The sequence below is a fragment of the Rattus norvegicus genome, chromosome 2 (genome assembly GCF_021556685.1).
Source record: "Rattus norvegicus strain SHRSP/BbbUtx chromosome 2, alternate assembly SHRSP_T2T, whole genome shotgun sequence".
Taxonomy (NCBI): domain Eukaryota; kingdom Metazoa; phylum Chordata; class Mammalia; order Rodentia; family Muridae; genus Rattus; species Rattus norvegicus.
Genome location: NC_141535.1, coordinates 213059057 through 213075238, shown reverse-complemented (window position 1 = coordinate 213075238; position 16182 = coordinate 213059057). Strand labels below are relative to the sequence as shown.

At 43.4% G+C, this 16182-nt stretch overlaps 1 protein-coding gene across 2 annotated transcripts in view; it reads right to left on the bottom strand.

The window, feature by feature from the left end:
• The window catches only part of Pde5a (phosphodiesterase 5A), a 144432-nt gene extending 128467 nt beyond the window's left edge, over positions 1-15965 (bottom strand). The window contains exon 1 of one of the 2 annotated variants that reach the window (XM_087615296.1): positions 15590-15965. In XM_087615296.1, the coding sequence (XP_087471422.1) occupies positions 15590-15711 (122 nt within the window). In that variant the 5' untranslated portion in view covers positions 15712-15965. 2 annotated transcript variants of the gene reach the window in all.
• Positions 15966-16182: the final 217 nt, after the last annotated feature.

The window sequence follows — 16182 nt, the reverse complement described above, 5'->3', positions numbered from 1 at the left end:
TGTGGGGGACTATCAGTTTTCAGATTCCAAATCTGAGTTTCAATCATGGCCTCTGTTACTAATGGGATGTGTAAGCAGTGATAAGGAACTTTCTTCCTTTGAGTTTCAATTTCATCACACGTAAAACACAAATCAACCATCCCAACTTCGTTTTTTAATTTTTTACATGTACAGGTGCTCTGCTCACATGCATGTTTTTAACTTATTTTACATGTACGGGTGCTCTGCTCACATGTATGTTTGTGCTGCAAGTGTGCATCTGTCACGTGTGGGGGCCAGAAGAGGGGATCAGATCCCCTGCGACTGGTGTTTCACGAGCAGCCATGTGGCACTGAGAATTGAAAGAGCAGTCATTGCTTTTAACTTTTGAGCCAGCCCAGCCCACCCCAACTGCTCTGCAGAAAGTAAAAGGCACCTGACTGTCTTCAGTGGAGCAAAAGGTCACAAATACTAAACTAGCATGAAGGGAGTAATTCTAGATCCAACCTCAACACCTCACAGTTGAGACACCCGCTTGACATGCAAGTCAAAGCAGAAACTCTACAGTTCCTCTGGTGGTCAATTTGGTACTTTGTAAAAGTTTCTTATTAGCATTAGTGCTACACAGTGAGGGTTTCACTGTGGCACATTCATTCCCCCTATCACATGTTCTGGTCATATTTACTCCTTCAAAACCCTTCCTTTCCTCTCTCATTCCTGTACTCCCTGTTCTCAACCGGTCCCTCTTTCCCTGTCAGGATTTCTTTCTGCTCTCTCCCCACCCGCACCACTCCCTCTTTCGCTGTGGCTCAGTGAGTTTAATTAGGGTTGCTTATAGAAGTGTGAGTGACGGGTTGTTTACAGGAGCACGGCTGCCTCACCAGTGGTCATACCAGTGAGGATAACGTCTCTTCCTTTTCAGATGAACACAGATCGACAGCCTTGGGAAGGGATGGCACTCCATGAACCCCTCCCCCTCTCTAACAGCAGGAGGATGGGCCCAACCTTGTGCAGCTCTTTGGCTGATGATCACAGCAGTTCAGCCCTCAAAATCAACAGCCTTGCTAGCCACAAAGAATCCATAACACCTTCCCTTCCTCCAGCTATTACTGTCTTCTGCCCCCTTACTGAAGACACAATGTTCCCCAAGCCTCGAAGGGATGATTTAGATATCCCATTTAGGGCTCAGCTTTTGATAGTCAGTTACTCCCAGAAGCCTGGAGGTCAAACTGTTTAGTGATAACGATGGCTGCTGCATGGACAGGTTAAGGCCCCAGGGCAGTTTATGTTATCCACCAGACAGAAGGGGGTCTCAGGTCAGCAACTGAACCTCTTTTTTTTTTCTTTTCTTTTTTTCGGAGCTGGGGACCGAACCCAGGGTCTTGCGCTTGCTAGGCAAGCGCTCTACCACTGAGCTAAATCCCCAACCCCTGAACCTCTTTTTAATCCTCCCCTCCCCCATTTAAACAGGAGGAAAGTCTCCTGTGTCCTTCACCCTTGACACAGGGTTGATGGGCAAATCAAATTAGAACAATTACGTGCCAGCAATCCATACCCTCTTCTCAGAGGGTTAAAAACGTATGCAGAGAAAGCACAGGGACCCCAGATAGAGAGTTTTGTAATCTCCTAGATCCTCAGCATGATGCCAGTGGAGATGACGAACTAAGTTCCATACAGTTTAGTCAATTAGAAAAGGCTAGAACGAGCCCATATAGGACAACTAAGGTTTGGTCTAAGCAAACTACATGCATCACGGACAGTCAGGGCCATGGCCAAAGCAGACACTTGAAGGGTTATCCTTTGCAGAACACTTCTCTTTACTGTTTTTTGTTTTTTGTTTTTTCTTTTTGAAGTACCATTTAAATTACATAACAAACTTCTGGGTGGAGAGATGCTCTAAGCTCTGATGATTTAAGGTGAGGCTTTTACGTGCAAGCATGTCTTCATTAACTGCCCCTCAAACATGAGAGCAATCAGAAAGCACAGGATTTTGACTTTTACAAGGCTGTTAATAAAGGACAAATTGCCCAAACAAAGGCTAGCCAAGAAAAACATGGTAAAAGTTGATGCCGAAGATTCTCATATGAGCATCCTACCCAAAAGTTCCCTTTCTCCTCACCAAATGACTCTCCAGTCATCTTACTACACACACACAAATGTTCACCTCATAAATGAGCTGCATTAGACATCCATTTCAAGTGGGAAAGTTAGGTTTTTTTTTTTTCAGGTTTGACAACATGTCTTAAAATAATTGAAGAAAACCAGGAGGGTCTCAAAAATCAATACTGGCAGGGACCACTCTCAAGTAATAGTAATGGTGAATACCACTTGTGTTTTCAGTCTTGTCTACCACAGATGGTGTCCGGGCTCGTTAAGCTTACACTAAATACAGAAAACACCAGGTTCATACACTATAGATGAGAAATGGAATGAAATGGAAGTTATGACCAGCAAACCATGAGTTCCTGTCTTAAAAGGGACTTGAACCTTAAATCTCAAGTCTTTTTAGATGATGACTCTAATTAGAAATATAGTATTCTAAGGTTCTATTCTAGAGACGACACTTGGTACCTCAAAATATTTATGCAGTGATGTAACAGAGCAATCAGTGCCTTTGAAAAAGTGCTTAGGACGTTCTGATTTCCTGGGGCTTTGTGGTGGTTTGAATAAAAATGGCCCTCATAGGCTCACAGAAAATGTTACTATTAGGAGGTGTGGTCTTGGTGGAGGAAGTGTGTCACTGGGGGTTAGGCTTTGATGCCTCAGAGTCTTAAGTCTGGCTAGTGTGTCACTATGTCTTCCAGCTGCCCATGAGAACTCTCAGCTGCCTCTCCAGCACCAAGCTTGCATGCATGGCATGGGTGCCATGATGATAATGGACTAAACCTCTGACCTATAGGCCAAGCCCAGTTAAATGTTTTCCTTTATGATGGTTGCTGTGGTAATGGCGTTTCTTTGCCCCAATAAAGGCCTAGCTAAGACAGCCTTCCTTGTCGTACACCTCATGGTGCCGAGACCGTCTAGGTGGCGAGCCTAGGAACACATCCCCGATTTCATGGCTAGCCAAGCTCCAGCAGCTACAGTACAGCCCAGTATCTGAGAGTTAGTACACCGAAGCAGGAGTCAGCTGTCTGGTGGTTACAGAAGATTTGAAGGAACATCGTGGGGTGATTAGGAGGTCAGTTGTCATGAATTTTTGTGATGATTTTAACAGCTGAATAAAATGCTATACATTTCATTTCATATACCTGATTTAAAACAATGTATGATTACTAGTTGGACAGATAGCCTAAAACTAGTAATGCTTTCTAAAGAATATTTAAATAAGTTTAAGTATGGGGCAAGAGATGTGGCTCAGTTTGTAGAGTTCTAGCCTATTGTTTTAGTTATGGTTACTACTGCTGTGATAAAACACCACACAGAGGCCATGGAGGGATGCTGCTTACTGGCTTGATACCCAGGATTTGCTCAGTCTGCCTTCATTTAGTACAGGACCACCAGCCCGGGGATGGCCCTGCCCACAGTGAGCTAGCTGAGTCTCCCACATCAGCACCAATCAAGAAATACTCCATAGGATCACTCACAGGCCAGCATGGGGGGGGGGGACTTTTTTCAGTTAAGGTTCCCTTATCCAAATTAACTGTCCGGTTTGTCTCAAATTAACCTAAAACTAACCAGCACGCCTAACAGTCATGGATCCCCAGAAGTGCATAAAACCAAGCCCAGTGGTTCATGGCTGCCATCCCAGTTCCCTAGAGGTAGAGGCAGGAGGGTCAGAAGCTCAAGATCATCCTGGCTAAACCATCAGTTGGGATCCAGTGTGAGAATAATAAGATCCTGGCTCAAATAAACACAACAGTTTTTTATTTTGCTTGTTGAGTAGGTCTTGACTTACATCCTCCAATGTTCTCATAAATTAGTAATGCTTTTAAAAGTGAAAAATTACATGGCATTCACTGTGTGACGACTAAACCCTCTCACTTTTCACTCAAGATTATTTTACTCTTAGAAAAGAAAAGGACGACTTATAGTTTGTATCTTTCATTTAACTAGACAAGTCACAGCTCCTTCCTGTTCACAAGTATTTTCTTCTTTTTTTATTAAAAATAGATTTTTTTTGAGTTGGATGTGATGGCCCAAGCCTTTAATCTCAGCACTCAGAAGGCAGAGGCAGGCGGATCTCTGTGAGTTCAAGGCTAACCTGGTCTACAAAGAGAGTTAGTTCCAGGACAGCCAAGGCTGTTACAAAGAAAAAAGAAAAACTGTCTAGAAAAACCAAAAAAAAAAAAGAAAAAAAGATTTTTTTATATGTTTCTCCCCCTTCTTTCCCATTGCCCCACCCAGAAAATCCATACCTTTCCTTCCTCTCATCAGAATAAAAGTGGGTACCAATAATGATGAGAAAGATGATGATGATGATGATGATATAATGAAGACAAATCAGGATAAGACAAAACAATCAGACATGAGCCAAAGGAAAAGCACAGGAAACACATATGGATGCTGAGACACACATTTGGACACACAGAGAAATTCCATAAAAAGAAAATCAAATGCTATAATGTATAAGCAAAAGGTATGTGAGATTAAAAAACAAAAAATTTAGGACAAAGCATTGTGAGACAACCCCCTACCCCCCCCCAAAAAAAAAAACAGCAATGAGCTCGTTTTGTGTTGGCCACTGACTGCTGAGCATGGAGCCTAAAAGACACCGAAGGCTTAATTCATTGATAGAACAGAGGGAAGAGAATTGTCACACATTTCACATATGATTAGCTTCTAAATACACACACACACACACACACACACACACACAAGCACACGCATGTGCACACACACATGCATTTTTGTAAGTAGCTCCATGTAGTAGTAATATCACTTTCTATCAAAGTCTAACTGCAAATGGCTTCAAATGCATACTAAATAGTCTAGATGTCTCAACAGTGAAAAATAAAATATTTTGTCTATGTTCTATAGAATATTTGGAATGTATATATACAATATATAGAATATTATGGAATATCTTGAGATCTAGAAAAGTAAGGAAAGGAAACAGAAAAACTTAATTATTAAACCTAATAACTGTTGTGAGTTAAAAATACAATCAGATAAAATCTGCTTACAAAGCAACCAATTCAATGCAACTTACACTTTTGCCCAAATTATTGTTTTGTAAAAATCTATGCATTTATATATTTTACATGTATAAGTGCCCTGTCTGTAGGCACTTACTCTTGCAAGTCAGAAGAAGCAATCAGGTCCCCTTATGAGGTTGTGAGATACCATGTGGTTGCTGGGAATAGAACTCAGGACCTCTGGAAGAACAGCCAGTGCTCTTAACTGCTAAGCCATCTCCACAGCTTCCCAAAGAAATGTTATTAATTTTTTTTAATTGAAAATATATTGCATTAGGTATCTTATAAAGATACACATATGTATGTATGTATCTATCTATCTATGTATTTATCTATCTATGTATCTACCTATTGGCATGTGTGCCTGAGTATATTCATGTACACCACACACATTCAGGTGCACACACATTCAGGCGGAGGCCAGAAGAGTACACAGATCCTTTGGAACTAGAATTACAGTTGTGTGCTGCGTCATCTCTCCAGCCCCAAACTTAGGGTATTTTTATTCTAGTACTAAGATCTAATTTCAGTAGCCTGAGATCTAAAAATTCAGACACTTAAAAAAATGTCATTAGGATTTTATGTTAAAAATTATAGACAAAAATTAAATTCCCGTTGGCAAAGACAACTCGTTAATTAATGTGCCTGCATGCTAAGAGAGGGTAAAAGAGACACTAATCTCTTCCTGAGTAAGATTTCGCAATTAATCTACAAGCTTTGGGTTTCCTTCCACTGATAATGAACTTCAGTGTAACACAGCATTCAAGGGGCTCTGGTCACATAGACTCAGGACTCAAACCCAAACCAACTCATTCAAAGAATATGACATTAAGTGTTTATTTACTCTCATTGTACAATAAGATATTATTTCCCTCCCAAGGTCCAGAAAACTAAATAACTTAATGTGCGTAGTGATGATATAATTAGTTGAACATTAAATGTAGTATGTATTTTAAATCAATTGACTTTTTTAAACAATGAGAATTTATTTGATTTACTTAAACAGGATAATAACCATTGTTCCTTCCTCTGTTTTGTTTAGAAATCATCAAGGCTGGACTTGAGCTTAAGAATCTCCTAGTCTTAGCTTCCCACCAGCTGGGATTACAGGTACAGGCCATCTTGTCCAGCCCTTCACTTCTTACTTTTAAGCATTTCATTTGAAAATACCTTTAGGGGCAGGCCAAATGGCTTAGCAAGTAAAGGTATCTGCCTCCAAGCCTGAGCACCTAAGCAGATGATGGAAAGAGAGAAACGACTCCCATAGGTTGACCTCTAACCCCTGTAAACCAACTGCGGTACATTTGTACACACAAGCACATACACACACACACATACACATGTACATACACACACACATACTCACACATATAAATACACACACTAAAATAAATGTAAAAGCACCATTTTTACAGAAACTCTTAAAATGCAGAAAAAGAAAACTTTCAATGTATTTTTAAGTTAAAAATTAAAAAATATATTCCCCACATGAATAGGGACACCCATATATGACATAATTTTCCTAGTCATAAAGATTATGAGCTAAACATTTAATTGAGAAAAACAATTACAAGAATGAATCTGTGTCTCTATTACTACTAAAAGGATAAAGTCATCTAGCTAGATGTTAGAAAACATGCAATAATTAATTCGTAGCAGTATGTTATAATATAATTCTATATCTTAGCATGAGCATGTTTTTTAAAAACTTGATAAAAATGTTATAGGACATCTGGGTATAAAAACTGGCCATTTTACACTTTATCCAACCTAAGGGAAATAGTAAAAGCAAGCTGATGGCACCCCTGGATTTCAAGGACACTTCAGAGCAGTTCTTTGAGCAGTGACTTTTGAGAGAGCTCTCTTGGGTGCCTTAACCAAAACAGAGGAAAAAACCTGCAGGTGTGACTAATCCACAAAACACAAGTGCATGTTCGTGTTTATAATTACACTATTAAAATGTCATGGTTTTGTCCTTTTCCATGTTCTCTATCCACCAGTTGGGTCAATTAATCACTAGTACCTGAATTAGAGAGAGCCTACTAAATCCTCAGACTGGAAAGAATGATTGTTTAAAAATCTGCTAAAATTATTTGTAGGAAAAAAACACAAAAATAACTCCCATAAAAATAATGTTGGCTATTTTTCCTGCTCTTAGATCCTTATTTTATACAGTTTTTTATACAGTTTTAGTTACAATGTTTGCATAATTTGACCTGGATCCACTACTCGAGTTTGGAAAATTACAAGAATGGAATTGTTTAGTTGAGAGGTTGATGCTGTGCTCTCCTGAGAAGAGATGTTAGAGCTGAGGTGACTGTCAAAGTTCACGTGTGTCTGTGTCCTTGCTCCTCAGCCCCTCACCGTTCCTGTCTTCATTAGCATTGAAGTTGGGTGCAAAACCTCACCACCTAATTCCTATCCTAGTTACCTTGGTATAGCCTTACATATATCAATCAGGCTGGCTCAAGCCACTAATAAAAAGTCATCTGAAAATGAGGGGCACTTGAAACTTTCTAAAGTTCCTATTGTGTTGCTCTGGTTCCCATTTGCCAGAAACATGGAGTGACTATCAACATTTATGAGTATGTTTTACGTGTTATTAATTCTCAAAGTGAAAATTACCAACTACCAGAAAAACAACACACTGCTAAGAACAAAACACCATTTAAAAAGACGGGGAACATACACTATCTCCTTTAATTGTTTTGAGAACTTAAAGGGTTAAAGCCCATCTGGTCTAATTTACAGCCAGTAAATAATGTATCTAAAGTCATTCAGAAAGATGGCTTCGGAATTGACACCTAAGCTTGCCACATGTAAGATTCCTAATCTCCATAAACAGAAACGCCTTTCAAAGGTTGTAAAAACAGTGGCTCTAAACTGAGTAGTGGAGCCTGTCCTGGAGGGAAATGTGGAAATTCGTGGGAACAGATTTGATTTCACAATCTTGGGGGTGTTCTTGGCATCTAGGATGCTTGTGGCAGTAAGTGTCTGGGGCCTGGGGATGTAATTCACCCTGCCATTTTGATGGACAGCCTCTCAAGGCAAAAGCATCACAGCCAAATTTCAACCTCCACTTTTTTTTTTTTTTGGGTTCTTTTTTTTGGAGCTGGGGACCGAACCCAGGGCCTTGCGCTCAACCTCCACTTTTGAGGAACACTTTACTGAGTAAAAGATCAACTGGCTATAAGGATATTAAGTGAAACAGGAGATTTGAGGCACCTCACTTTCTCGACAATCTCCACTCTGATGTTAAATGCTTCCCTTGGGTTTGACATGGCAACAAAACAAATTCTCTGCCTCAGTTACTCAGTATTCATTAAGTGAATATTCTGCCTACAGTTCCTCTGCATTTAAAAAGGCTCTCAGAGAGGAGAGACGCTTTCTAAGACCAAATCAGAAAATGCAGAACAGCTTCCTGAAGTCCAAGTTGGAAGGGTCATTCTGCTTCGCATATTTTTCCTTACATTCCTAACTATATGTAAGAAGGATATCGCCTCAAGAGAAGCCTGCTGCAATCTGAAAGAAAGCATAGGCACCATAGCCTTCGCGCTGAATAAATATATACATTGGCTCGCAGTTCAGAAACCAGAGAAACTGTGCCAAGGGCTCGATACAGATATACTTTACAAGTGCTTTGGTTTGGTATTTTCAAAAGATCATAATTAAAGCCTAAAAGGGTGGGGGGGAAGTATGTCATAAGTAATTGAAACCTCCCACTTAACTACCAACTTATTGCCCTTCAATTTTAGTGGGGAAGTAAACTTAACATGCAAGAAGCAGACTGTCAGATCACATGAAAAAGGAAATGCAAAAAGTGAGTTTGCTGTGCTTTAGGACTAAACGGTCAGTACACGAGAGCTCCCAGGGCCAGCACACAAGAGCTCCCAGGGCCAGCGGAAGAAGTGAGCTGTTGCAAAGCAATGCTCTGTTGGACTTTGCAAGGGGCATTTGATGACTGCTGTCAATTCGCATTTGATTGTAGCCTTAGCACTCTCTCCTGAATTAACTTAAAATGTGATTTAGGCTGGCAGCTGCCTAAAGGTTGTGACCGTGATTGAATTTTATTTATATTCATTTTACTTTTGATAGTTCCACATTCAGCTTAACATTCTAATGAGAAGAACTCAAAGATGGCTATGACTCACACTGGGAATCCCAGCACTCAGAAGGCTGAGGCAGGAAGGCTACTACGAATGCGAGGATACATGGCCACACAGTGAGTTCTAGAACAGCCTGCAACACAGAGTAAGGCTCTATCTAAAAAGAAAATTTAAAGGCCGTGGGTAGCGGAGGGGGGCGGGTGTCAATACCAGTTACGGCATCTGGCAAACTGGGTCTGTGCACAGTAGCACTTTCTATAGACTTTTAAAAGTTTATTAAGCTTACAAACCCCTTCCCTTCCTCACTCCCACCCCTGACCTTGTTCATAAAGGGAAACTGAGACTGCGGGTTTCCTGCCCTATTAAAGTAGTCAGACTTCCCTACTCTCTTGGATGCAGTGATTGGTCCAGAGTAGGCGATGACCCAAGTAAGGGAGGAGCAGTGTGGGGAGCACGGCCAAGAATAAGGAGCCTTTTTAACAGCACATGTGTGAGACTCATCAAAGACAAGCTCTGCCAGCACACGGAGAAAGCAATCAGGAAAACAGAGATGAAGTTCAAGGCCAAAAGACAGATGAATGGGTAAAGACAGGCAAAAAAAAATAGATTCTTAACCAGATTAGCTGGTCAGGTGACCTCACAACTGATGCAACAGCCATTCCAATCAATTTCATAGGCGCTACACAGAGAAACCCTGCCTCGATAAACCAAAAGAAGAGGAAAAAAAAGAGTGTTTGTCAACATAGACAAGTAGAAACTTAACACTCAATTTCTTTTGCCTACTTTAAGTATTTGATTGGCAGTAATTACAAAGCTCTACCATTCACTAAAAATGAATAACGTCTTTACATTTAAAAAAGATTCAATTTGGGGTTGGGAATTTAGCTCAGTGGTAGAGCACTTGCCTAGCAAGCGCAAGGCCCTGAGTTCGGTCCCCAGCTCCAAAAAATAGAAAAAAAAAAGATACAATTTAAAGTAAAACGAGTTAGTAAATAATATTATAGAGCTAAATATCAGAAGAAGGAAACACGTGTCGAGACTCTCTTCAGACTGACTCCTGTGTGTGCAGCTCCCAGGTCCTGACTTCTAGAGAGCCTGATGTGAAAGTTACTTCCAAGTCCAGTCATGGCCATAGCAGCAGCCAGCCTTGACCCACATCTGTGCCTCTACGCTAATGAATGTTACAGGAAGCCCAGTAGAGTCTGCACACTACGTTCAGAAATTAAGCATTTTCAGCCTCTCCATGACCAATCGACTCACTGATGTATTCCCTTGTCCCATGTCTGACTAAAGAATTTTTCAGCCCTACATTCAGCTCTGAGAACAAGAGAAACTGACGTAACTTGAAAACCACAATTGAAAGTTTAATAAGAAATTGTGTTTGGGATCAAAACAAATAAATGCGACCCAGCTCTGTTTAGTCTTTTCCGCTACAAAGGAAATCATTCTGGAGCATCATTAAAAACACCCATGACAGTTTGAGCAAAGCTGTAATTTGTGTCTCCAAATACAATGGAAGGGGTGAGTCTCAGTAAAACACTTTGTCTGCCATTGATGCGGAGGGAGTGTACAACTTTATACAGTTTTTTAGTTTAATTATCTTAAAAAGAAACAATGTAAGAGACTAGAGATCATCCATGTAGAAGGAATTATTTTAAAGGCAATTGGGGCTGAGTACATACATAGTTCTCTAATGGGACACTTGTCTAGGTGCTGGGGGTTATAGATACGATCTCTAACTCGGTGAAAAATAAATCATGATACCTGAATTATGCAAAAAAACCAATGTTTCCTAATCTCAAAATACTGTGGATGCGTTTGTGTAGAACCACTAGTAGTTTCTATAGAATTTTACAAGTGTACTAAGTTTACATTATGACATAAAAATTGCTTTATTTCAAGATAGCCATTTGTGACTAATCCTGTATGAAATCTACACATTTTTTTCTTTTTACAAATCTTGTTCACATAGTTCAGGCTCTAAGAAGGATCTAGAACTATGAAAACATTACAGAGAGGAGGGACTGGGAAATGCTGTTGTTTGACGAGCTTCTATGTTTTCTTCTAGGCCAGAAGAATTGAAGTCTAACAGAATGCTTCGGGGACACTAGAAGGCAGCACAAATATATGGAGCCCAAGAGAACACAAGAATCTGGCCATTATTGTATGAGACTTACTGCTTTCAATAGAGGAACTCACACACAGTCACGCTCAACTGGGCCAGTGCTCTGAAGATTCTATTATTCCTAATACCAGCCTTGCCTTAAAAAAACATGCTTACTAAATTATTTGAACACTGTGAACGTTTCTATTCCTGTGTAGTTACAGAAGCAGTAAGTTTTTAGAATGGATAGCAATATTTATTCTAAGGATGGATAGCCATATGTATTTTCATCCTCCATTTAAATTTAACATAGGTATCTTACAAATAAAAATGTTACATCTTTTAGAAATGAAAAGGGAACCAGGCCTAGTGGCCCATGCTTATGGTACAAGCTTTTAAGTATTTGGGAAGCTGAGGTACATTCAGCCTCAGTTACATAGTGATTCAAAACCACGGGACAACTTAATGAGACCTTATCTCAAAATAAATCTTTGCGTGCTGGGCACGATATAGCTCAATCAGCAGAAACACTGACCTTGCATATGGAAGGCCATAATTCCCAGTACTGCACCGAAAGGAATAAACACAAAAGGTCAAGAAGAGAACGACAAAGAATCCCATATACAGGACCCAGAGACTCAACTAATTCGGCACGGCTTTGTGCTGTCTAATATGTCACGGGAGGCAACGAGGACCTGCACAACTTCTGTTCCTGGACTTTGATCGAACCTGCCATAAAGCTGGACTCCTTTGAGCCTCCAGTTTCCATTCTATGCCAAGTAACCTCAGACTTTTGCCTGGCACAAAACAAAGCAATAAAATCCAACCATCTCACCCGTCCAAAACTAAATGACTTAAAACATCACCCACACTCACAGACCTGACCAGTCTACTGGAAGGTAGCGCTATTCATAGGTACTGTCAAGAATAACAACAGCTACTGAGAGGCTCCAGCACCAAGAAGGCCTTCGCTATAAACGTCTACATATTAAAGCCTCCAATGAATGCAGTCCTGGAGGAGTCCATATTGTTTAGATTAGTGAGGGTAGGAGGTGTCCACTCGCAGCTCACTAGGAAAACGATGTTAAATTTCATGTCCATAAATGATGTTAACAACTTGTTCAACTTTCATGCTCATACAAATGGGTCGTGGAGACTGAAAAGCCTCCATTCGTCCCTTTGACGGAGAATAGAGCCATTACCACAGCATGTAGCTGTTGGTTTGAAGATAATTTTAAGGAAAAAAAAATCTTGGCAGTGTAATTGTTATCAAGGTCCGAGCGAATTAAACCCGTGTTTGAAAATTCAGGAATGCCAGGAGTTTCAGCATGTCCCAAGACTATCCTTAGATGTAGGTAGTCAGGCCCAGGATAGAAGAGAGTATGATACATTTGCATCAAATCACACCAACCAATCAATGCAGAAACATTTCCATCGGAAAGCCTGGTTTCTGCTGTAGATGAACAACCTAAACGGATCTGCATTCATTTCAAACTTTAAAATGTCTCCCATGCCTCTCTCTAGAACTATTGTTGCATGGGTTACCTGAATCACATACATTTTTACATATTTATGTATATTAATCCTTACAAAGCACAACAAAATGATGGAGGCTTCTGGTTTTAAAAGAACTGTGCTGCAAAGTTAAACTGGACACAATAAATTTTTTATATCAGTAGTGTAAACCACCCTAGATTTAGTAGTCAAACTTTTTAAAGATGTAATAATCGAGTGGTGTCCAACTTCCTGTTCTTATTTTAAAAGCCTTCAATTAATATCACCAGCATAAAACTAAACTTCAATTCCATGAAGAAGGCCCTCAGACTACACTCCCTAGATTATTGCTCATTATGCCAATAATTTTCTGAACTTTCTCCTAAAAGTGAAGGTCTGAATTATTTTAAAGTATTTCACGGGTTCATTTTCCAGGTTATACTCTTAAGAATGCATGCACACGCACTCGCACTCGCACATGCACACACACACACACACACACACACACACACACACAGAGTACACACACCAAAATAATGTCCTAACTTGAAAAAGTCTTTGGGAGTCGCAGAATATCTAATTTTACAGTTAGCATTGTAATTGAGATATTAGTAATATTTTAGTTGTAATTTTAATTTCTACCTGAGAGAAAAAGGTAAAGTAAATGTATCAAATGACTCTTTTTACTTTCAACCACAATGTGGCAACTCTTTCAAGGTTTTTGGAAGGTTTTTAACAGTGCGCTAGCCTAAGACCACTCAAAAACCCCCACTAAATTATCCATAGTTTGTCTTCAAAGTTGGAGAGGGAAATCGAAGAATGGGGCACTTTTGCTGTATTTTTAGCTTTCAACTGTTAACAGCCTATCTAAAGGACACCTCCAAAGCAGACTTAAAACTCAGCCCAGCTCTCTGGCCCCTCCCCATTTTCTGTGCTCTAATTCAAAGGGAGCACAGGGTGGGAGTGTACAGTGAAAGGACACCGGAGACAGATGGTCACGAAGTAGCTAGTGACCCCTGGAAACTGGTGGTTCCCAGCAATCGATAATTCTAGGTCGAGATGGTTTGTCTTGGTGCTTCTGCTCAAACTCCCTGCAATGTTTTAAAAAGAAACTCTACCTTCTGTGTTATCATCCGACCCCTCTAAGCTCAGAACTTGATGAGGAAGGGCATAATGGGGGCAGGGGGGTGGAGGGTGAAAGGAGGGCTGGGTACTTAGAGCCTATCCCGGCTGGAGAGAGCGCTCAGCCCTTGAAGGCTAGACTCACAAGCAAAACGCCAAAACTGTCCAGAAGAGGTTCGGTGAGAAAAGAGAGAAAACTGACCCCCGTGTAGTATCTCGGTGAAAAAAGCAAGGAAAGGCATGGTCATACTGCCCATCTTTCGTGCGGCTTAATCTCCCGCAGGTGTGCGGGGTGTCCCTGCCAGCTCTGGCTTATCCCGCACCCCCTCCCCAGGCAAAGTGGCCAGCGGGATGTTGAAGGAAGTACCTCGTTTTGTCTCCAAAGGGCAACATAGCAGAGGTGGGGCGCTCGTTTCCGAACTCCTCGGATGGTGGACTGGGGAGACTCTGGGGGCCCGCGGAGTTCCGTGGGTGCCCGACCGGCTCCCTTATGGCCCCCGCCGCCTCTTCGCTGCGGGTCGCCGGCTGCGGACCCCGCGTGGCGTCGCCCCCTGGCGGGCAGCGCCGGGCCCTGTGGCGGCCGCGCGCGGGCGAGTCCCCGCCGGCTCGTCCACCATCCCCGCCCGGCGAGAGTCGACCTCCCGGCTCGGGCGGCCAGCACCAGCTGCTCGACGGCCGTTGCCCCAAGGCGCCGGTGGCGGGGCTCCAGCCCCTTCTCCAAAGCAGAGCTTGTTAGTTCAGCCCAGATCGGCGCGCCGGAGGCAAGCGCGCGCGCGGGCTTCGCGGCGACTCCTCGAGCTTCGGGGGACCCGCCCGCCACGCACTCCGCTCCACCCTCTCGTCCCTCCGCTCCACTCTCAAGTCTGCGCGCGTCCCGACTGCCCGTGCAGCAGTCGGATCCTAAAGGACAGGCTCCCTCCTCCACGCCCTCCGCGTCGGCCTCCTGGCGTTTGGCTCGCGACCAGGAAGAACTGGCCTCTGGGGTGCTCCGGGTCCCCGGGTCCCGGAGTCCGCCCCGGCCGCCTCCCTCCCGCCCTTTGTGTGCGCGCCGCAAAGCTCAGCGAAGAACCCCCCCTGCGGCGGCGCAGCTAGAAGAGGGATGATCAGGGGACTATCGGGGGGCCAAAGGCGACAGTCCTCACTGGGGGCGACCGGGGCAAGCTGCTACACCCAGGCTTCCCGGTGGCCTGGTCCAGACCCCCGGCTTCCCCGCCCCTCCAGGGTCAGAGCAAGCCGGGCAGGGGAGGAGCGCGGCCACTGGGACGCGCTTCCGGAGCGGCTGGGAAGGGGCTCTGGCTTGTTTTGGTTTTTGCTAAGCCGGTTTGGGAGAGAAACCGGGAGAGCAGAGGGGAGGAGGGAAGGCCCGTGAGCGCGCGTGAAATTAATCTTGTTCCCGGGCTGGGTGTACGCTTTTGTTTTTAACTTCGTGGGCAAGTCGTTTCTAATCCGACGCCTCGCTTCTCAACTGTGCTCGCTTTAAGTCGAGGACTCCAGTCCGTTCTGAGACCGAGAATCTACTTCCGAAGCAAAAGGCCTGGGAACGGGGATTGTTTAATGTGGCTCAAGGGGAAAATTCAATGGGGAAAAGAGATCAGCCCCAGCTCACGCTTCATGTCCCTAGCCGTGTCCTTTGTGGCTCCTCTTCTTACCTGGTGGCCTTTCTAACAAAGTAAGAGAAGGTAAAGTCCCGGTGATCATCCAGCCACGCTTCCACCCAGTCCTGGTCCCGCTGCTGCTGCGACTGCACGGAGCTGGGGCCCGCTCGTTCCATGGTGTTTGCCGCGGGTTTCTGCGGCTCGCTGATGCCGGATTTCCACCCGGCAGGGTCCCTCTCTCAGAGGAGCAGGACAGTGTTCGAGACCCTCCCCCTTTGCCCTGCAGTCTTTCAGCGAAGCCTCAGAGAGGCGGGCCAGCCCCGGAGCTCGCTCAGCCCCGCCCCTCCAGGTCCCCGACGTTTCCAGGTGGCCGGCGTCCTCCTTGGGGTCCCGGGGAAACTGACTTTCTGCATCTGCCTCTGCGCTTTCTGACGAGCTCTCCGGAAGCCAAGTGGCCAAGGCTAGGAGGAATCCAGACTGCCGCTGGGGTGCGCTGTGGGCCGAGTCAGCTTCCCTCTGTGCGCAAAGGAGACAGTGGGTTTGCAATTCCCAACTAACCAACTCTGGGAAGGGAAGATCACGTCCAGGACTCATCTGAAGGCGAGAGGCAGGGAGCTTCACTAGAAAGCGAGAGAAAAAGTTAACCC